The sequence below is a fragment of the Schistocerca cancellata genome, chromosome 9 (genome assembly GCF_023864275.1).
Source record: "Schistocerca cancellata isolate TAMUIC-IGC-003103 chromosome 9, iqSchCanc2.1, whole genome shotgun sequence".
NCBI lineage: Eukaryota > Metazoa > Arthropoda > Insecta > Orthoptera > Acrididae > Schistocerca > Schistocerca cancellata.
In genome coordinates, this window is record NC_064634.1 from 477,833,166 (window position 1) to 477,856,898 (window position 23,733).

At 45.5% G+C, this 23,733-nt stretch overlaps 1 protein-coding gene across 1 annotated transcript in view; it reads left to right on the plus strand.

Annotated features, from left to right (window-relative positions):
- LOC126101507 (diacylglycerol lipase-alpha) overlaps window positions 1-23,733 on the plus strand; it is a 477,330-nt gene that overhangs the window by 412,998 nt on the left and 40,599 nt on the right. The window contains exon 16 of the mRNA XM_049912151.1: window positions 6,345-6,710. Within this exon, the coding sequence (XP_049768108.1) occupies window positions 6,345-6,710 (366 nt within the window). The remainder of the gene's footprint in view (window positions 1-6,344; window positions 6,711-23,733) is intronic.

Sequence of the window (23,733 nt, forward strand, 5' to 3'; positions counted from 1 at the left end):
CAATGCACGTCCGCATGTATCCCGTGCCACCCAACGTGCTCTAGAAGGTGTAAGTCAACTACCCTGGCCAGCAAGATCTCCGGATCTGTCCCCCATTGAGCATGTTTGGGACTGGATGAAGCGTCGTCTCACGCGGTCTGCACGTCCAGCACGAACGCTGGTCCAACTGAGGCGCCAGGTGGAAATGGCATGGCAAGCCGTTCCACAGGACTACATCCAGCATCTCTACGATCGTCTCCATGGGAGAATAGCAGCCTGCATTGCTGCGAAAGGTAGATATACACTGTACTAGTGCCGACATTGTGCATGCTCTGTTGCCTGTGTCTATGTGCCTGTGGTTCTGTCAGTGTGATCATGTGATGTATCTGACCCCAGGAATGTGTCAATAAAGTTTCCCCTTCCTGGGACAATGAATTCACGGTGTTCTTATTTCAATTTCCAGGAGTGTATCTTACGCTAGGGACAACACACACATACCCATGCCCAAGGGAGGACTCGAACTTTCTGACGGAGGTTGCCTCGCGGACAGTGACTAGGCGCCCCAGACTGCGCGGCTCTATTAATAAGATTTTTGCGCAACTTCTACTACATACATCAAAAAAGTTTTGCATCACCTCGGTTCAGAGAGTCCCGAAACCTGTACAGAAAAGTGGAATAGAGATCAACATAAACAACATTTCCCCCCTTTTTATTCCTCATGAAAACCATACATTGCATGTTGTACCACCATACAGCGAGACCTTCAGAGGTGGTGGTCCAGACTGCTGTACACACCGGTTCCTCTAATACCAAGTAGCACTTCCTCTTGCACTGATGCCTTCCTGTATTCGTCGTGGCATACTATACACAAGTTCATCAAGGCACAGTTGGTGCAGATTGTCCCAGTCCTCAACGGCGATTCGGCGTAGATCCCTCAGAGTAGTTGGTGGGTCACGTCGTCCAGAAACAGCTCTTTTCAATCAATCCCGGGCATGTTCGATAGGGTTCATGACTGGATAACATGCTGGCCACTCTGTTCTGGCGATGTCGTTATCCTGAAGAAAGTCACTCACAAGACAGGCGCAATGGAGGCGCGAATTGTCGTCCATGAACACGAATGCCTGGCCAATATGCTGCCGATATGGTTGCACTATAGATCGGAGGATGGCATTCACGTATCGCACAGCCGTTACGGCGCCATGACCACCAGCGGCGTACGTCGGCCCCCTCATAATGCCACCCCAAAACAGCAGGGAACCTCCACCTTGCTGCACTCACTGGACAGTATGTGTAAGGCGTTCAACCTGACCGGGTTGCCTCCAAACACGTCTCCGACGATTGTCTGGTTGAAGGCATATGCTACACTCCTCGGTGAAGAGAACGTGGTGCCAATCCTGAGCAGTCCATTCGGCATGTTGTTGGGCCCATCTGTACCGCGGTGCATGGTGTCGTGGTTGCAAAGATGGACCTCGCCATGAACGGCGGGAGTGAGGTTGCGCATCATGCAGCCTGTTGCGCACAGTTTGAGTCTTAACACGACGTCCTGTGGCTGCACCAAAAGCATTATTCAAGATGGTGGTGTTGCTGTCAGGGTTCCTCCGAGCCATAATCCGTAGGTAGCGGTCATCCACTGCAATAGAAGCTCTTGGGCGGCCTGAGTGAGGCATGTCATCGACAGTTCCTGTCTCTTTGTATATCCTCCATGTCCGAACAACATCGCTTTGGCTCACTCCGAGACGCCTGGACACTTCCCTTGTTGAGAGCCCTTCCTGGCACAAAGTAACAATGCGGAAGCGATCGAACCGCGGTATTGACCGTTTAGGTATGGCTGAACTACAGACAACACGAAACGTGTACCTCGTTCCTGGTGGAATGATTGGAACTGATCGGCTGTCGGACCCCCTCCGTCTAATAGGCACTGCTCACGCAGTGTTTACATCTTTGGGCGGGTTTAGTGACATCTCCGAACAGTCAAAGGGAGTGTCTCTGTGATGAAGTATCCACAGTCAACGTCTATCTACAGGGGTTCGGGGAACTGGGGTGATGCAAAACTTTTTTCATGTGTGTATTTACACTCTAAACGAACAACTTTATGTTTTCAGGTGTACCTGCGAATTCACGGTAGCGTGTTTTTGTGCTAATTTTGTTAAATCTGCAAAAATATACATGATCTGCGCCACTCACTCTCAAAATGTGTATCACCCCTTTGAGGAGATTTATACCGCTGTGGTTTCAGAAGAAACTTCACAGAAATTACATACAGAAAGTAGAAGTATGTCAATGGATAGAGACTTGGACGGGTGACATGTGGTGTGCCGAGCGGTCTTGGCGAGTGGAGCGCACTCAGCCCTTGTGAGGTAAACTGAGGAGCTACTTGATTGAGAAGTAGCAGTTCTGGTCTCGTAAACTGACATACGGCTGGGAGAGCAGTGTGCTGACCACATGCCTCTTCATATCCGCATCCAGTGATGCCTGTCGGTGGAGGATTACCGGCGGCTGGTCGGTACCGTTGGGCCTTCAAGGCCTGTTCGGGCAGAATTTTTTTTTTTTAGAATGGTTAGAGTAACTTTCGAAGTTTACAGCTCACATTACAGGTTCTAAGTATTGGCACTATTGTGTACGACTTCATACACGACGATAAGGAGACACGGGCTACAGAGTGGCACAGCAGACATCGTCATAGGAAAGCTGGGGCAGAAAGAATTAGCGAACAAGTTAACACAGTAAACAGAAGATTTAATTAATTTGTATTTCTCCAAGTTTACAAAGACACCGAGCGAGGTTGCGCAGTGGTTAGACACTGGACTCGTATTCGGGAGGACGACGGTTCAATCCCGCGTCCGGCCATCCTGATTTAGGTTTTCCGTGATTTCCCTAAATCACTCCAGGCAAATGCCGGGATGGTTCCCCTGAAAGGGCACGGCCGACTTCCTTCCCCATCCTTCCGTAATTCGATGAGACCGATGACCACGCTGTCTGGTCTCCTTCCCCAAACAACCAACCAACCTTTACAAAGACACATTACAAATAACGCAACATGAAACAGAGTCCAGCTCATACAATACCAACTAGGATGAGACTCGCTGTACTAACAAGGGAACATCCCCATCGCACCCCCCTCAGATTTAGTTATAAGTTGGCACAATGGATAGGCCTTGAAAAACTGAACACAGATCAATCGAGAAAACAGGAAGAAGTTGTGTGGAACTATGAAAAAATAAACAAAATATACAAACTGGGTCGTCCATGCGTAAGATACGCAATATTAAGGGGAATGTAAGACGAGGAGCGCCGTGGTCCCGTGGTTAGCGTCAACAGCTGCGGAACGACAGGTCCTTGGTTCAAATCTCCCCTCCACTGAAAATTTTGCTTTCTTTATTTTCGCAAAGTTATGATCTGTCCGTTCGTTCATTTACGTCTCTGTTCACTGTAATAAGTTTAGTGTCTGTGTTTTGCGACCGCACCGCAAAACCGTGTGATTAGTTGACGAAAGGACGTGCCTCTCCAATGGGAACCGAAAACATTTGATCGCAAGGTCATAGGTCAACCGATTCCTCCACAGGAAAACGCGTCTGATATTTTGTATACGACACTGGTGACAGCATGTGCGTCACATGACAGGAATATGTTGTCGACCCACCTAACTAGTACACTTGGCGGATGGGTGAAAAGTTTCTTCTACCTTGCCCGATTTAGGTTTTCTTGTGTATGTAATAATCACTCCAACAAAAGTGATGAAAACATAAGAGTTTTTCACATAAACTGAAAATAAAAAGTTAAAATTTTCGGTCGAGGGAAGATCTGAACCAAGGACCTCTCGTTCCGCAACTATTCACGCTAACCACGGGACCACGGAGCTCCTCGCCTCACATTCCCTTTAATATTGCCTATCTTACGCATGGACGACCCAGTTTGTATATTTTGCTTATTTTTTCATAGTTCCACACAACTTCTTCCTGTTTTCTCGATCGATCTGTGTTCAGTTTTTCAAGGCCTATCCACTATGCCAACTTATAACCAAATCTGAGGGGGTTGCGATGGGGATGTTCCCTTGTAAGCACAAACGATGGTGTCGTAGCAGTAGGCTCGAAGTAAAAGTAGGGCGTGTGACTGCCTCCGCCCATGTTATTATCGCGGCATTACAGAGCTGCTGCAAGTGTGGCTCAGTGGGCGCGCACCATTGGGTCCGCCAGATTCCGCCTGACTGCTGTCTGCATCGAATGGTATCCCGTTATCAACTTTGCAATGCCTGCAAGATGACGCTACAGACACCATTCGTGAAGTGACAGACGTCAATATGTGCATCCAGGTCGTTGGATTCACTAGTACTGCTGCTGATGCTCAAAAAGGCACAAGTGACAGCAACCTACTTCAGAAATCTGTTGATTGGGATGCCTATCTGCAGGTGCAAATTATTTAATGTGAGAATACGGAGTGTACAGTTTGCTTACAGGTTGTGACATGCCCGTCTCTGGAGTTAGGCTATGCCGCGTATTACGAATCGAAACTATGAGAGATATTCCATCCACTAACGTGCGTCATTTTTTCGTACTCCTAGTTTTCTTGCAGTCCTCTGGACGTGCTTGTGAATAACCCTGTGATTTACGAGGGTATTTCGGAAAGTAAAGATACACCGTATGCCAGAGGAACAGGAGAGTTTTGGCGAACAAGTTGGCAACACTGGTGTTAACCTTGAACCGTTAGCTTTCTCCTCGCGGTCGTTCAGCAGTTTAACGTTGCTTCTGGTTGGAGTAGGTCGTGTTTAAAATGGCTGCGCCGATTCAGAATCCCGCCAAATGCGAAGTGCGCTCCGTCATACGTTTTCTTCATGCAAAAGGTCAGCGACCAGCGGATATTCACAAAGAAATTGTTTCCGTTTATGGGACATTATGAATCTACAAAATGTAACGAAATGGTGTCGTCATTTCTTTGAAGGTAGGGCCGATGTTCATGACGAACAAAGAACAGGTCGGCCATCTGTGATCTCTAATGCCCTTCTTGGGAGAACGGAGGAAGCAATTCGTGCGAATAGACGTCTCACATTGAAAGAATTGCTTCAGATCATACCGGACGTGTCAGTGACAACTCTTTATGACATTGTGACTGTCAGGGGTACAGGAAATTGTGTGCGCACTGGGTTCCAAAACTGTTAACAGAATAACACAAAAAGAAAAGGATGGGCTTTGCACTCGACTTCCTCACACGCTATGCTGAAGCAGGTGATGAGTTCCTCATTCACATTGTGACAGGTGACGAGATGTGGGTTTATCACCATACACCTGAATCCAAGCAACAATCAAAGCAATGGCGCCATTCGAATTCACCAAAAGCCAAGAAATGCAAAACGTCGATTTCAGCGAAGAAAATCGTGGCTTCTGTTTTTTGGGACAGACAAGGCATTCTTCTGTTGGAATTTATGCCTGGAATGACAATTAATGCTGTTGCATATTGCAAGACTTTGAAACGTCTTCGAAAGGCAATTCAAAACAAATTCAGGGGAATGCTGAAAAGTGGAGTCCGCTTGCTTCATGACAATGCTCGACCTCACACAGCGCTCATAACCAAAGCACTACTCAAACAATTCAAATGGGACGTATTGGACCATCCGCCATACAGCCTGGACCTTGCGCCCTTTACCTGAAACGGTGGAAAATCATTCCACAACGATGAAGAGATCAAAGATGAAGTTGAAATGTGGTACCGACAACAGGCGGCAACCTTCTATGACTGTAGAATACTGTTGTGTACATAGTTCTGCGTAGTCAGCACGTACACAACTTTCCCACTAGAGCGCGTCCCTCTAAGCACAACAGCACAGGCGCAGCGCTCGTCCGTCTCTGCACTACGAGATGGCGCTGCCTTAGAGACGGACCAAATTCTGCTTCTGCCGATCCGCGTATTAATATGTAACGCAGCCAATGAGATTGCTTCTAACGTAGAACCTTTTCTCCTCGCAGATCACACTCGCGCAGTGATACATGAACGTGCGAGGTATTATAACGAGGGTACAGACCTCCGATTAGTTAGTCTGCATTAGTCTGTACCAATATGTCTGCAGACATATTGCTGACACTCGCCTACTTCGTTAGAGCGACAAGTCAAATAAAGTGATGGTGTGTGTACCGAAGGTCTTATAGTACGCACACCACAAATACAAAAGCTTGTGCACCGACTTAAGAAATGTTTGGAAAATGGGGGTGATTATGTCGAAAAATAACAAATACCCCAGTTAATAAGACGTAACTGACGTTTTCTCAGTAAATGTTCTATTTAAGGACTGCGAGCCATTGCATCTTTACTTTTCGAAATGCCCTCGTAGTTGATTGTAGGCGGTGCAGTCCACATTGCGCGTGTGTGTACGGCAGGTTATAACGACGGTGGGGCCGGCCAAGCCGCGGCGGGCGTCGGCGTGCGCGTCGTCGACGCCGGCCGAGCACCTGCAGCCGCTGCTGGCCGCCGCCCCAGCCGCCTCCGCCCCCGCCGCCGCCGCCGCCGCCCCCGCGACCTCGCCCGGCTCGCCCAAGGCGTCGACGCCGCCGCACCGGCTGTGCCTCGAGACGAGCTTCACGTCGCTGCAGAGCCCCGGCTCGGAGCCGCAGCAGCTGCAGCTGCAGCAGCTGCAGCTGCAGGCCGCACCGGACGCGACGTCACTGCCCTGCGGCCGGCAGCACGCGGCTGGCGCCGGGCCGCTCGCCTGGGAGTTCCCAGCGCTGCTGCTGCACGACGACCAGGTGGGTCCCCACCACAGCCCGCTCCACCCTGCTATCCTCCTCTTTTGGTGATACTCACGGCAGATTCAGGAGCACAGTTAGAATACAAGTCATCACACTTACTTAAGGATATCAGCACATTGTGGAACATCAATGAACTACAAATGGCTCTGCACAAAACAGTCTACATACTAATGAAAAGTTCGCTAGCAAGAGATACAATAATTAAAATAAACAATAACAACAATTGCAGACAAACAAAAATTACGCGAAGCGAAATGTAGTGTGAGGAGGGCTATGCGAGAGGCGTTCAATTAATTCGAAAGTAAAGTTCTATGTACTGACTTGGCAGAAAATCCTAAGAAATTTTGGTCTTAGGTCAAAGCGGTAGGTGGATCAAAACAAAATGTCCAGACACTCTGTGACCAAAATGGTACTGAAACAGAGGATGACAGACTAAAGGACGAAATACTAAATGTCTTTTTCCAAAGTTGTTTCACAGAGGAAGATTGCACTGTAGTTCCTTCTCTAGATTGTCGCACAGATGACAAAATGGTAGATATCGAAATAGACGACAGAGGGATAGAGAAACAATTAAAATCGCTCAAAAGAGGAAAGGCCTCTGGACCTGATGGGATACCAGTTCAATTTTACACAGAGTACGCGAAGGAACTTGCCCCCCTTCTTGCAGCGGTGTACCGTAGGTCTCTAGAAGAGCGTAGCGTTCCAAAGGATCGGAAAAGGGCACAGGTCATACCCGTTTTCAAGAAGGGACGTCGAACAGATGTGCAGAACTATAGACCTATATCTCTAACGTCGATCAGTTGTAGAATTTTGGAACACGTATTGTGTTTTAGTATAATGACTTTTCTGGAGACTACAAATCTACTCTGTAGGAATCAGAAAGGGTTTCGAAAAAGACGGTCATGTGAAACCCAGCTCGCGCTATTCGTCCACGAAACTCAGAGGGCCATAGACACGGGTTCACAGGTAGATGCCGTGTTTCTTGACTTCCGCAAGGCGTTCGATACAGTTCCCCACAGTCGTTTAATGAACAAAGTAAGAGCATATGGACTATCAGACCAATTGTGTGATTGGATTGAAGAGTTCCTAGATAACAGGACGCAGCATGTCATTCTCAATGAAGAGAAGTCTTCCGAAGTAAGAGTGATTTCAGGTGTGCCGCAGGGGAGTGTCATAGGACCGTTGCTATTCACAATATACATAAATGACCTGGTGGATGACATCGGAAGTTCACTGAGGCTTTTTGCAGATGATGCTGTGGTGTATCGAGAGGTTGTAACAATGGAAAATTGTACTGAAATGCAGGAGGATCTGCAGCGAATTGACGCATGGTGCAGGGAATGGCAATTGAATCTCAATGTAGACAAGTGTAATGTGCTGCGAATACTCAGAAAGATAGATCCTTTATCATTTAGCTACAAAATAGCAGGTCAGCAACTGGAAGCAGTTAATACCATAAATTATCTGGGAGTACGCATTAGGAGTGATTTAAAATGGAATGATCATATAATGTTGATCGTCGGTAAAGCAGATGCCAGACTGAGATTCATTGGAAGAATCTTAAGGAAATGCAATCCGAAAACAAAGGAAGTAGGTTACAGTACGCTTGTTCGCCCACTGCTTGAATACTGCTCAGCAGTGTGGGATCCGTACCAGATAGGGTTGATAGAAGATATAGAGAAGATCCAATGGAGAGCAGCGCGCTTCGTTACAGGATCATTTAGTAATCGCGAAAGCGTTACGGAGATGATAGATAAACTCCAGTGGAAGACTCTGCAGGAGAGACGCTCAGTAGCTCGGTACGGGCTTTTGTCAAAGTTTCGAGAACATACCTTCACCAAAGAGTCAAGCAGTATATTGCTCCCTCCTACGTAAATCTCGCGAAGAGACCATGAGGATAAAATCAGAGAGATTAGAGCCCACACAGAGGCGTACCGACAATCGTTCTTTCCACGAACAATACGAGACTGGAATAGAAGGGAGAACCGATAGAGGTACTCAAGGTACCCTCCGCCACACGCCGTCGGGTGGCTTGCGGAGTATGTATGTAGATGTAGATGTAGAACATACACAGACAACACACAACACGATACCTTGGTGTACACATAGATGAAAGACTGACGATCAACGAGCACATAAAAGTTACGACCGACAAAGCAACCAAAATAGTGCATAAACTCGCCAGACTAAACGCCGCGCAGTACAGACTACCATTGTCGACACTCAGGACCTACCACTGTGGACTCTTTGAGTCCGTGGTCTGCTTCGCGGCCAGTACATGGGCTCACAGGCTGCACTTAGTAACTTATAGGAAGACGGTTAGGAGGGGGCAATGAAGTGCTCTGGTAGGTTACCTGGGGCCTTCGGCACCACATCATTGGCAGCGCTATGTGTGATCCTTGGAATCTTTCCCATTGACCCAACAATCAGACTGAGGGCAGCCATGTACTGGCTAAAGAAAGGAAGACACGACAAGGTGACAGAGATCACAGGGCACAACCTTAATGATAGACGCCAACTTATCGAGTGGATGGTGGACACATGGCAGAGGGAATGGGACACGGACGACAAGGGCCATAGAGTCTACCAATATTTCCCAAACATCAGGGAATGTCTGCAGATGAATCATATAAACCCAAGTAGTGGCATGGTTCACTTTCTCTCGGGTCATGGCCCATACCCCATGCACCTCCACCGCCTGGGACTCACTCAAAGTGATTCCTGCACGTGTGGCGTAAATGGATCACCAGCACACTTAGTATTTCACTGCCCATTACATATCGAAGACATAACACCTACACAACTACAAATACAAACGCAGGATGACATAAATACAGCTATCAGGAATAAGGACACATGGGAGGAGATTAACCGGGTGACAAACGAAGTATCCCAGGTACTGCACAAAACCTTTAACCAATCAAGGCCGTACCACAGATTGCGACCAGAGACACAAAACACACGGGAAATGGAACCGTGGGAGACTACCAGCACTGATGAAGAGAATGATACAGATGTTGAGGAAAACACAAATTCGGAAAACAGCAACAATACGTCACTCACTCAAACTCAGTGACGACTCTCAACACCAAGAATCTGGCCTAGCTAATCACCAACCCGACACAGTCAATTACGAATAACGCTTTAAACGTGCGATGCGGACAGGGAATGGATGGCTCGAAGTACATTCCGAGCCCTCCATCCCGTGTTGGCCAGACGGGGACAGTCAGACCCTTTTCCCGAACACCTCCAAAACTTCTCCACTACCCTCACAAATCCACAAATTAAACTCACATTTTTAAAGTCCCGTTAGGTTAAATATAGTAGATAAGTTAGATTAAGATTTCCCTGCATGATTTTGTTTTATTTGTTTCCCTTTCATTCATTATTTTAAAGCATTTTTCGTAAAACAGATCGTAATTGCATTCCAAATTGTATCCAAACTGTTAAAGCATGTACATAAAAATGTGACATCACCCAAGGAAGCTAACAAACTTGCGGTCACTCACGATGGCTAAGAGACCAGAAAACCTCGTTGGGTATATCACAAAAGTATTTTTTGTGGTAAAAAAAAGGACCAGCCATATACCCATAGGTGGCTGGTCACCCATCTGGTTTAACGGAAAAAAGTACCTATCCTCCTCTGCCCTTTCTCGCTTCTCAGCACGTTTTCATTATGTCGGTTTCTTGTCTGGCTGTCCGTTCGGTACAGATTTTGCAACCTATTGTAACTTAACTTTCCTATGAGCTAGAGACTTGATATTTTAAACATGCTAGGGTTCACCGTAGTCCAGCTTGGTTTTCCCTCTCCCATTTCCCACTTCGGCGAACTGTCAGCGACACACAGTCGTCATAGCGTCAGTCTCCGTAGCGTGGCAGCCGCCGCTGGTGGAGCTTATAACGGATCTTTTACGTTGGGATAAATTTTTTTAGATGTTTTCGTTAAATAGCTGAATAAATTGTAATTAGGAATGATTTAATTAAGCAGAGTAGAAAAGACAAAGTCAAAGAGATGTGCATTGGGCGGACATTGTCGTAATGTAACGTCATCGCGTTGTTCAGTTGTTAAAACAAGTCGTTTGTGTTCCGTTCTGCTGTTCGGTCGTGCGCGTATCTGAAAGGAATTAATTCGGGGACTATAATAAATTTTCACATAATAGTTACTATTCGATGTTCCGACAAAAGGGGTTAACGTCAGTGTTAATTTGAATTGTGGGCGACAGGATTAGTTTTGACAGATACGTGAAAACGGACGTAACGAAAGTTGTTCGCATATCATTCTTGAACGTGACTTTTTATTTAATTAACGATTGCGGGCTCATTAACAGCTATTATCTCATCATTAGGATCAATCCCTCTTTCCTCCTGGGTAGTGACCATTCATTAACATTTACGTCATAAGAAAAAGGATTATTAATAAAAGTGATGTTAAATGACAATTACGTGTTATTCCGTTAGTGTAGAACCGACGTAATACCTCTGAAATGACACTGATATATAATTTGTGTTAAATACTGAACTGACATAGGAAGTAAATTGAAATTTGTGAACATTTGATACTGAGACTATAGAAGCAGAAGCGCTTAAGGTTTCCCTTCTCTAAAATGGGAAAATACGTACGAACTTTAACTCAATAGTCAACATTATGTACTGCAAAGACATTAGCATTTCATACTTATTTTGACGACGCAGTGTTTAACAAAGGAACGATGAGTCTCTGTACGAGTAATAAAATCTAAAAACATAATTAATAACGGCGAACTCCGCTTTAACAAACTGTATTGCGTGTCGTCATCCGGCAATAACTGCCCAAACCTGGAGACCTGGGTGGTGAAATTAGAAGTCGGGCATATAAAACAAACTTTAAAATCCATTCAAGCTACAGTGGAGTCGGCGCAACACGACGTGGGCAGTTATAAGATCCCATTCGTGTCTCACGCCAGGTGCGAATTGCGCTCTGTAATTCGTTTTTTTGTGTGCAAAAAAGACTGCGTCAGTGGACATTCATTACCAGCTGTGTAAAGAACCAAGAGAGCAGTGTGACCCGAATGTGTCTGGAGAAAGGAAACACTACAACAGACAATAGAAAGCTATGAAACTTCCTGGCAGATTAAAACTGTGTGCCGGACCGAGACTCGAACTCGGGACCTTTGCCTTTCGCGGACAAGTGCTCTAACAACTGAGCCACCCAAGCACGACTCACGCCCCGTCCTCACAGCTTCTGCCAGTACCTCGTCTCCTACCTTCCAAACTTTACAGAAACTCTCCTGCGAAGCTTGCAGAACTAGCGCTCCTGAAAGAAAGGATATTGCGGAGACATGGCTTAGCCACAGCCTGGGGGATGTTTCCAGAATGAGATTTTCACTCTGCTCCGGAGTGTGTGCTCATATGAAACTTCCTGGCTGATTAATACTGTGTGCTGGACCGAGGCTCGATCTCGGTACTGGCAGAAGAAAAGCTGTGAGCACGGGGCGTGAGTCTTGCTTGGGTAGCTCAGTTGCTAGAGCACTTGCCCGCGAAAGGCAAAGGTCCCGAGTTCGAGTCTCGGTCCCGCACACAGTTTTAATCTGCCAGGAAGTTTCATATCAGCTCACACTCCGCTACAGAGTGAAAATCTCATTCTGGAATAGAGAGCTACTCTGCAATAAAGGTATTTGCTGAGAAACTTTCTATACACGCGAAGTAGCAAGGATACTCCATATCATAGAGTAAGTATCATCTAGGTTTCTCGGAAGTTTCAGCAAGTGACCAAAGAAAGATCATCCTAGGATAGAACCATAACAAACGACTCGAGACTCAAATGAATCCGAAACAGCCCTGAATTCTAGGACGCTTGGCGGACCATGGCTGACAGTGGAGGACGAAGACCTACTTCTCAAAATCACCAATGATACCTCTGCATGGATCCTGGGACGCCAGTGGTAAGGAGGGTATTTCAGAGAGTGACATGACAAATATCGTGGTCAGAAATAGGCCAAGATCCTGGGAAAGTGGGCCTCGCCAGCCTGGGGACTACAAGTGGTCTCCTGAGATACCCCTAGAATTTACGAAAATGCTGAAAGCGGATGCTATACAGCTGATGAAAGGGTCGCCCCCAGCAATTGCCGCGCCGCCTCGATGTGGTTCACTGTTGTCACCCCACAGTGTGGCTGAAGGTGTTCTTCAAGTGGAGGGTCCGTTCCCCCATAATGGCGGTAGTTTTTTCCAAGCTGATTCCCTTCGTATTGGTGGAGCACAGTAGTGGATACTTGGGGTGCACTTGGAGGGAGCATCCGTGATGATGATCCACCTCCGGCAAGGGCAAACCCAAACCACAGTTGCCATGCTTGATATTGTGTGAAGTCCACAGAGAAACGTGCATTAGCGTACAAAATGTGCGCAAATGGTGCAGAAATTCAAATATGGACGTACGGATGTCTATGACCAACACCATTCTAGATGGCCGTCAGTTTCGAATGAAACATTTGCGAAAGTGGAAGAAGTAATGCTGAGAGATCGAAGTACGACGTTCCATGAGCTCTGCGAGATGATCTCTGATGTCTGCAATACAAGCATTGACAAAATTTTGACTCATCATTTAGGGCATGCCAAGGTATGTGCAAGGTGGGTCCCGAGAATACTTACGGAGTGTTCATCGGAGGTGAGGGTATCATCTGGAGTGCCCCAGGGAAGTGTGGTAGGTCCGCTGTTGTTTTCTATCTACATAAAAGATCTTTTGGATAGGGTGGATAGCAATGTGCTGCTGTTTGCTGATGACACTGTGGTGTAGGAGGATACAAGATAACTTGGACAGGATTTTTGATTGGTGTACAGAATGGCAGCTAACTCTACATATGGATAAATGTAAATTAATACAGATGAATAATAAAAAGAATCCCGTAATGTTTGAATACTCCATTAGTAGTGTAGCGCTTGACACAGTCACGTCATTAAATATTTGGGCGCAACATTGCAGAGCGATATGAAGTGGGACAAGCACGTAATGGCAGTTGTGAGGAAGGCGGTTGGTCGTCTTCGGTTCACTGGTAGAATTTTGGGAAGATGTGGTTCATCTGTAAAGGAGACCGCTTATAAAACACTAATACGACCTATTCTTGAGTACTGCTCGAGCGTTTGGGATTCCTATCAGGTCGGATTGAGGGAGGACATGGAAGTAATTCAGAGGCGGGCTGCTAGATTTGTTACTTGTAGGTTTGATCATCACGCGAGTGTTACGGAAGTGCTTCAGGAACGCGGGTGGGAGTCTCTGGAGGAAAGGAGGCGTTCTTTTCGTGAATCGCTACTGAGGAAATTTAGAGAACCAGCATTTGAGGCTGACTGCAGAACAAATTTCCTGCTGCCAACTTACATTTCACGGAAAGACCACAAAGATAAGATAAGAGAGATTAGGGCTCGTACAGAGGCATATAGGCAGTCATTTTCCCTCGTTCTTTTTGGGAGTGGAACAGGGAGAGAAGATGCTAGTTGTGGTACGAGGTACCCTTCGCCACGCACCGTATGGTGGATTGCGGAGTATGAATGTAGATGTAGATGTAGATACGGAAGCCCACAAACGGAAACGTCCCGAAGCGCCCCACAAATTTCCCCAGGCCAACGCAACTGAGGCACGACTGGTGTCACTGGGGACGATTCCTCCTCCACTACACAAAACCAGAGCCGACCGGTGTGTCCGAGCGGTTCTAGGCGCTGCAGTCTGGAACCGCGCGACTGCTATGGTCGCAGGTTCGAAACCTGCCTCGAGCATGGATGGGTGTGATGTCCTTATGTTAGTTAGGTTTATGTAGTTCTAAGTTCTAGGGGACTAATGACCTCAGATATTGAGTCCCATAGTGCTCAGAGCCCTTTGAACCATTTGAACAAAACCAGACCCAAAACAACAATACCATCATTGGAGACATCCAGGATCGCAAAGCCGCTGAAGTTCAAACAGTCTACAGGCAAAGTGTGGCGAGAGTTGAAGAACACTGAAGAACCTTCGCCTTGCAATCCAAAACAACACAAGAGGCATATCCACAAAGGAAGTGCGTTTCCAACATGACAATGTTCATCCACAGATCACACAACCAACCTCGTCAATAAATCTGGATGGGATACTATCACAAACCCGCCCTACAGATCACACATACCCCAAAAGACTTCCACATCTTCCCTGAGTTGAAGAAACATATGGGTGGGACACACTGCACAACCAAAGAAGAGCTGAAACAAAATGTTGTAAGCTACCTTTGCGGCACAGGGGGAGATTTCTGCGATGCTAGATTACAGAAGGTGGTGTACTTCATGCAAAAATGCATTGATCTCAACATCGCTTATGTCGAAAAGTAGGTAACAGCTTAATCTTTCCATACCTGTATTATTAAATGCCAATAAACATTTTTTTCATTGCGAAAAATGATAGGGAGCCTTATTTAATGGACAACCCTCATAGCACAGAACAGGATGATAGTGCAGTATTAACTCCTTTTCCTGTCAGTCTGCTTGATGGGGGTGTCAGTGGGACTGAAAAAGTATCATATTGCCTGATGTTAGGCTGCCCTGCAGGATCATTGTGTTGTGTGGGCTTTATAGGAACGTGTGTCAGTGGTATATGCATGGACGGACGACGGGCACAGGTGAGGGGATAGAGGGGGGTTCAAATGGTTCAAATGGCTCTGAGCAGTATGGGACTTAACTTCTAAGGTCATCAGTCCCCTAGAACTTAGAACCAAAAACCTAAGTAATCTAAGGACATCACACACATCCATGCCCGAGGTAGGATTCGAACCTGCGACCGTAGCGGTCGCGCGGTACGAGACTGTAGCGCCTAGAACCGCTTGGCCACCCAGGCCGGCGATAGAGAGGGGTGGAGGAGATGGACAGACAGGGAGGGGAGGAGAAAATGGACAGAGAGAGGGGAAGAACAGACAGACAGAGGGAGAGTGGAGCAGATGAACAGAATGATGGTGTAGGGAGAAGATGTGGGGATTGTACAAGGAAGGCGAATGACTGAATTCGGTTTATTGGGAGGATTTTAGGAAAATATAGTTCATCTCTTAAGGAGACCACATATCACCGTAGAATGCTAGCATGACCTATTCGTGAGTACTGCTCGAGTATCTGAGATCCACACCTGGTCAGAACAAAGGAAGACATCGAAGCAGTACAGAGGTGGGCTGCTAGATCTGTTAACGTTGGGTCTGCACAACACGCAAATATTACAGAGATACTTCAGGAACTCAAATGGGAACCCCAGAAGGAAGGAGACGTTCTTTATATTGGTAACGTTTTTCTTGTTTGACCGTGTTGCGTGTACCTGTAGACGGGGCATTAAGAAATAAAACTTGCGTGGTCCATTTGTATATCCACTAGTGTCCAACCGCAGCACAACGCAGCTTATACCGGTCACTTGCCATTCGACGATACACAGGCTGCGACCGCCTACTGTTCACGCTGCAACAGACCGCACCTGAAAATGTTAACTAAGTAGCTAGTGATGCGAGCCCCGAACTACGTACCTCAAACTTGAAAATACTCACGCCTATTCTCAGAAACCTTCAATGAAAATTAGCAGTTGCACTTTATATTTGATAACTGTTAATTGTACGTGTCTGGCCTGAACTAATTACTTATTGCTGATTATTGTACAAGTAGGTTCAAAACATTTTTGTGACCTAGTACTGCAACAATGTTTGTGAGCACTGACGTCGTACTGTTGGTAAACACGTTTATGCAGCAGATCCACGGTTCAGTTTAGTAATTTACTGACGTTTCTCAGTGGTACAGTCACAAATATACAGTATAGATAATAATTCATTTTCGTATTTAAACAAACACTATGAGAAACAATACTTTCCATTTCTTAGCAAATATGATATGTATAGATAATAATTCGTTTTCGCATGTAAATAAAGACTTTGAGAAACAATTCTTTTCATTTGTTAGCGAATATGATATACCTATATAAAAATACTTCTCTCTGACTCAAACCACCTTGCAACAAAGCATTACTGGAAACGCATTCTAAGACAAAAAATAAAATAAAAGAGGCACCACGACAGAATTATTCGGATGGGACTGAAATCTGTGGATGTGATTTACATGAGCTGACAAACAAATGATTAGAATTACAGCAAAGTTAGATGATTAATTCAAGTTAAATGTTTCCCTGAGACATATAAGTCTCTTCCTTACCTACGATAATGAGCGAAGCAGAATAAATGAATTAAAATTTGTGGTGCGCCCAGGACTCGAACCCAGGTGTTCTTGCTTTTTTTTTTATCGTTGGGTTTGGTCATTGCGGACGTCACATGACACCCGTTAACGTTCGGTTGTCGATCCTTCCACTCAGGTTTTTTTTAAATTTTTTATTACAGATGCCAACCAGGTCTCTGACAGAGCACGCTGAGCTACTGTGCCGGCTATACTGCTCTACACCGGAGCGGACAGGCACTCGGGCGAAAAGCTTGCTAGGCAGAAATGCTAACCATTACACCACCACAGCACGATGGCCAACATTACTGCACTAACTGCACAAGTTCATTGCCCTCCCCAGCGCAAACTTCAAATCATATCTTCTGCTTATTTTCCCTTATTTAATTATAAGATCTGTAAGATCACCTATGGTACAGCACATTCCCATTACGTCCAACGCCGGGGTGCTAATCCAGTGCCGGAGAGCGCTGGCAGTAGTGACAATGTTATCTATCGTGCTGTGATGGTGTACTGGTTCGCCGGTACGGTAGCTCAGCGTGTTCGGTCAGAAGGCTAGCTGCCCTCTGTAATAAAAAAAAAAAAAACTGAGTTAACGGATCAACAACGAACTGAAACCGGTGTCTTTCGACGGAGCAGATTGTAATGGTCGCCTGGTCGTAGATATTGCTAATTGCTATAATCGCACTATTTCACTCCCATTTACGGAGCTTGTTAGCACTTGATGTTAGGTTGGCGCCATTAAAATGCATTGTGTTTTGGTAATCGCTGCTACTTGCTGGATCGCTGCTGTGTCTCGATGCTGATGCTGGCTCTAAATCTGGTTGTCTAGGGTTAAAAACATGAGGTCCCGTGTTTTTTATGTGCTTTTGATGATAAAGAACGAGCGAAACCAACAAATATGTAAACCTCAAATATTTATTATTCTGGTGGCCATCTTAATTCCACTGTCCACCAAAGACCATGACTCAACACAAAGTAGTACTTCCGTTACATGTTCTTTGCATTGTTTATCCACCTCAAGCAATAACACACAAACACACTTTACCAAAGTGACATTCCGACTGCCTCCCGACCGTTCTTGCTGCTTGTATTTATAACATTGTCAAAGAACTACTAAAAAGAGATATAGTTTACAAGTCACATGTACATCTGTTATCATAATTTGTGCAGAAAAGTTATTAATTTGCATCGAGTGACATAATTTAACATGTTATTAAAATGACAGACAGATTTGTTGACTTGACAGAATAATTCTTTGTTACAAAAAGGCCGTTTTTTAGAAGTTTGTCAATTGACTTCTCTAATTTGCATAAATAAGTACATAACATGAATTATTAAGAATTACATTGGTTTTCGTCTAAAATAGGATTGCTTACGTGAATACTGAGTGAAAACGCTCCTAGTGAACAAATAGGTTTCACTGGGTGATTTTTATTTAAGGAGATCCAAAATACCTAAGTTGTCCACTATTTTTCGTACTTCATATTAATTATTTAAGATGAACTTAGTGTTTTTACATGATGACATTTGCTGTATTAGTGATCAAGTGATATAAACTTTTGTGTGGGTCAGTTATTCGGTATAATTTAATGGGTTGACTATTTATGCAGACATGTTATGCAATCGTTGTTAACATACACAATAACTTTTCCATAATCATAAATACTCGTTAAACTGGTTGAATTTGGAGGGTATCGCATACTTCGGTACAGTAAAGCCTTTAATATGTTCCGTTACAAGATACAACGAACGAAAACGAACAAAATGAGATTAAAAAAAAAAGCAAGCAAGAAGACCCTGGTTCGATTCCTGGCCGCAGTTCCAATTTTAATTCATTTCTTATGCTTTGATCATTATCGTAGATTAATTCAAGATAAATTGAGCAACTCGGTGACCCGTTGGTCCCCTTCTGTCCGTTGTCCAAGCAATTATTTAGCTTGGCGTTGTTCGATGGTGTTGTTGACTCCTGAGGGATTCTGTCCAATTGGCGATATTAGATCGTCAAAATCACGAGCTAGTTGGAGGACCCTGCCCATAATGCTCCAAACTTTCTCAGTTGGGGAGAGATCCGACAACTTTGTTGGACATGGTAGGATTTAGCTGCCACGAAGACAAGCAATAATAACTCTCGCTTACGGCAGGCAGGCATCATCTTGCTGAAATATAATCTCGGGATGACTTGCCGTGAAGGGAAACAAAAGGGGAAGGGGAGGGGGGGTAGAATGTCATCGACGTACCGCTGTGCTGGAAGGCTGCCGCGGATGACAATCAAAGGGGCCCCTCTATGAAAATAAATGGCACCTCGGACCATCAATCCTGGTTGTCGGAGGGAAACAGTCGGGTTGGTAGCCCACTGCTATCCGGAGCGTCTCCAGATTCGTCTTTGCTGGTCATCGAGACTCAGTTCGAAGCGGGAATCATCACTTGCGATCATTCTGCTCCATTCAGTGAGATTCCGGACCCCGACGATCAGCGTAGACATGTCTGCTGGCGCCCCAGATAGCGGTAGGATATCGATGTGACTGACTGTCAGCCGACATGTGGCCTGACAACCAGGAGTGATAGTCTGGGCTGTCGTCCCGTTTCGTAGCGGGACCCCTCTGGTTGTCATCTGCGACACCCTTAAGGCACAGCGCAACGTCGACGGCGTTCTGTGCCCCATTTTGTTGCCCTTGATGGCAAGCCTTCCTGAGCTTACATTCCAGCAAGATAATGCCTCACTGCACAGGGCCAGAGTTTCTACACCTTGCCAAACCCTACCTTGACCAGCAAGATCGCCGAATCTCTCCCCAGCTGAGAACGTTTGGAGCATTATGTGGCTGGTCCTCTAAGCAACTCGGGATTTTGCCAATCTAACGCACCCATTGGACAGATTTTGGCACGATATTCCTCAGGAGGAAATCCAACGACTGCAGCAGTCAGTGCCAAGCCGAATAACTGATTGCATATAAGCCAAAAATAGACCAACGCTCTATTTTTGAACCCTATCTCTTGAGCAAATCATCTGATTTTTCTGAAATTGTAATCATTTCTTTGTCTGTACCGATCTTCGTCCCATTCGGATAAATTATTCGAGGTGCGTCATTCTTCTTTTTCGGGTTGTACGTCTGAAGTCCGTGACAAACGAAAGTAAACTATTTAGAAGCAATTCCCAATTTTTGCACCATGCAGATAGCCTGTCTAAATCATTTTCCAATTGGTTTCGGTCTTACGATGACTTTACTAGACGATAAATGACAGCATCATATGCAAATGACCTAAGACGTCTGCTTAAAATTTGCCGGCCGCGGTGGTCTCGCAGTTCTAGGCGCTCAGACCGGAACCGCGCGACTGCTACGGTCGCAGGTTCGAATCCTGCCTCGGGCATGGATGTGTGTGATGTCCTTAGGTTAGTTTAAGTAGTTCTACATTCTAGGGGACTGATAACCACAGATGTTAAGTCCCATAGTGCTCAGAGCCATTGCTTAAAATTTCTACTAAACCGTTCATAAAGAAAAAAGACAGCAGAGAGCCTTGGGGAACGCCAGAAATCACTTTTGTTTTACTCGACGACTTTCCGTCACTTACTAGGAACTGTGACCTCTGTGACAGGGAATCACGAATCCAGTCGCATAACTGGGATGATATTCCATAAGTACGCAATTCGATGCACAATCTGGAAGAAACCAGTCGTTCCCACTGGAACGTACTCTGCACGGATGAAGCTAGTTTCTCTCCGAACGCAGAGCTAAATAAACAGAATCACGGTTACTGGTCAGATACCAGTCCTCACTGGATGCATCCATCGAAGGTGGTTGGCGTACACGATTCTCGTATTCACTGGCATTTTTCATTGTTGGTACACTAACAGCAGTCTGCTGCCTGCAATTGTTAGATGAAGATGTCTGCTTTCTCAAGACTGGACATTTGGACATTTTCGACTTTCTTTCAGCACGATGGTGCTCCACCGTATTGCATATGACTTCTCCAGGCGTACCTGGATATCTTCTGTCTTCGAAGATTTCGCGACACCTTTCACCACTGTACTGTGGGTTATGTGTGGCCTCTCTCCATGGCATTGGTTAAATTTCTCTGCGATAATACGGCTCACCTCGTTCCTGATACCAGGAGAAGCTCAATGTATCCGCTTGTTATCGCCGTCAGTTCTGTCTCATCACCTATAACGACATTGCTCTCAACAGCGAGTAGTTCGCCTTCCGAAATGTTCGCACATGCATTGACAATCCTTTGACGCATGTTGTCAGGCGTTGTCGGTGGATCACGATAGCAAATATCCTTCAACGTTCCCCACAGAAAAAAATCCGGGGACGTCAGATCCGGTGAACGTGTGGGCCATGGTATGGTGCTTCGACGACCAATCCACCTGCCATGGAATATGCTATTCAATACCGCTTCAACCGCACGCGAGCTATGTGCCGGACATCAATCATGTTGGAAGTACATCGCCATTCTGTCTTGCAGTGAAACATCTTGTAGTAACGTCGGTAGAACATTACGTAGGAAACCAGCATACATTGCACCATTTAGATTGTGATCGATAAAATGGGGGCCAATTATCCTTCCTCCCATAATGCCACACCATACATTAACCCGCCTAGGTCGCTTATGTTCCACTTGTCGTAGCCATCGTGGATTTTCCGTTGCCCAATAGTGCATATTATGCCGGTTTACGTTACCGCTGTTGGTGAATGACGCTTCGTCGCTAAATAGAACGCGTGCAAAAAATCTGTCACCGTCCCGTAATTTCTCTTGTGCCCAGTGTCAGAACTGTACACGACGTTCAAAGTCGTCGCCATGCAATTCCTGGTGCATAGAAATATGGTACGCGCGCAATCGATGTTGATGTAGCATTCTCAACACCGACGTTTTTGAGATTCTCGATTCTCGCGCAATTTGTCTGCTACTGATGTGTGGATTAGCCGCGACAGCAGCTAAAACACCTACTTGGGCATCATCATTTGTTGCAGGTCATGGCTGACGTTTCACATATGGCTAAACTTTTCCTGTTTCTTTAAATAACGTAACTATCTAGTGAACGGTCCGGACACTTGGATGACGTCGTCCAGAATACCGAGCAGCATACATAGCACACGCCCGTTGGGCATTTTGATCACAATAGCCATACACCCAGACCAAATCGACCTTTTCCGCAGTTGGTAAACGGTGCATTTTAACACCGGTAACGTATCACGAAGCAAATACCGTCCGCACTGGCGGAATGTTACGTGATACCATGTACTTATACATTTGTGACTATTACCGCGCCATCTATCACAAAACGAAAAAAGTGGTCCAAGTAAAACATTCATATTTCTTTACGTACTACACGAAAATGTATAAAAATGGGGGTTCCTATTTAAAAAAAAAACACAGTTGATATCCATTTGACCTATGGCAGCGCTGTCTAGCGGGCCAACCATTGTGCCATCTGGTTTCTTCCTTCTAGCTAGACGAGTTTCGTTCTTTGTAGTTTTGTCGTTTGACGTTTATTTCGTGAGATATTTGGCCCGGTCACTATCAATTGACCCTCTGTATATGTAAGCGTGTCGGCCAATCTTCGTTTTTGTCATATCTTTTCATACATTATTGTGCTTTGTTTCTGTAGTATGCGGTTCACCATTTCTGAAAAAAAGATTGGTGTAAAATTTGCTGCCGCAGATGCTCCACGTCAGTTGTTGAGTGTTAACCAAACGAAACGCCCACAAGTAAAAGTGTGTTGAAACTATACTCATTCTTAAGTAGATCTTGTAATCGTCAAGTTTAGCAGCTCTAATAATCTGAATCAGACCCGTATGGCTGAAAAGCTGTCCTTCGGCAATTCATTTTTTTTTTCATCCATTTATCTGTTGAGAAATTTATGAAGAGGTAGCGTACAAACCACCAGCGACTGCCACTTTCTTTTTCCTACTAATGTCCATGTTAACTTCCTCTCGACGGTATAAACGATTTTCAGAATAAAAAATACTATAATAAAATAAAAACGCTTCATTGTATAATGAACTTTCAGTGAAACAACAGTTCAAACTAATGAAATGTGCGGCCCGTTGTCCCTGGCCTGTCGAGCATCCACCACTGCCTTGGGCCTGTGGACGAAATACGGAAAATCGCCGACTTAGGCCACACACGGAGGGACCTAGCCACCGGACAAATCTGAGACACTGGATCAGATGGGCTGGCCTGCACCTCAGAATGGAAAACGACGCGACAGGTGGACACGCCGAATCTGTCAGAAATATCCGTGCAGCAGACCCGTCGCAGAAATCCGCTCGTGTGTAGTTGGCTATTTGGGAGGAAGGCGGTTCAAATCCACGTGCGACCAGGCGGATGTCGGTCTGCCCTATATCATTTTAGGTGAATACAGGGATATCGGCTATTTCCATCCATCTGTCGCCCATACTAGCTTGTTCACTGTTTCTAATGACGTTCTCCTCGATGGAAACTGAAATCCTAATCCGCCTCCCTTCGCAGTGCTACAGTCTGTTCTGCCAATACGGCTTTTGTTAGAGCATCAAACAACCAAAGAGTGATTGCAGTTCATCCCTGCTTTGTTCTGCCAGAAACCTGCTTTGTTCTGCCAGAAACACCGCTTCCCTAATCAATATACTGTATCAAAAAGCGACGAGAAAGGTAAAAAGTTACGGCTTCTTCGGTGTGCATGCTGATGAAAGCTCACAATGTAAAATCGTTACCATATGCCTGTAAAAACGCTTAGATTCATTCGTTTTTACCATAAGAACAATTGCCAATTTTAGAGATGTATAAATTGACAAGTTAACACACTTGGAACATGTTCTTCAATGACGTCACACAGGATAATATTTTGGGCGAA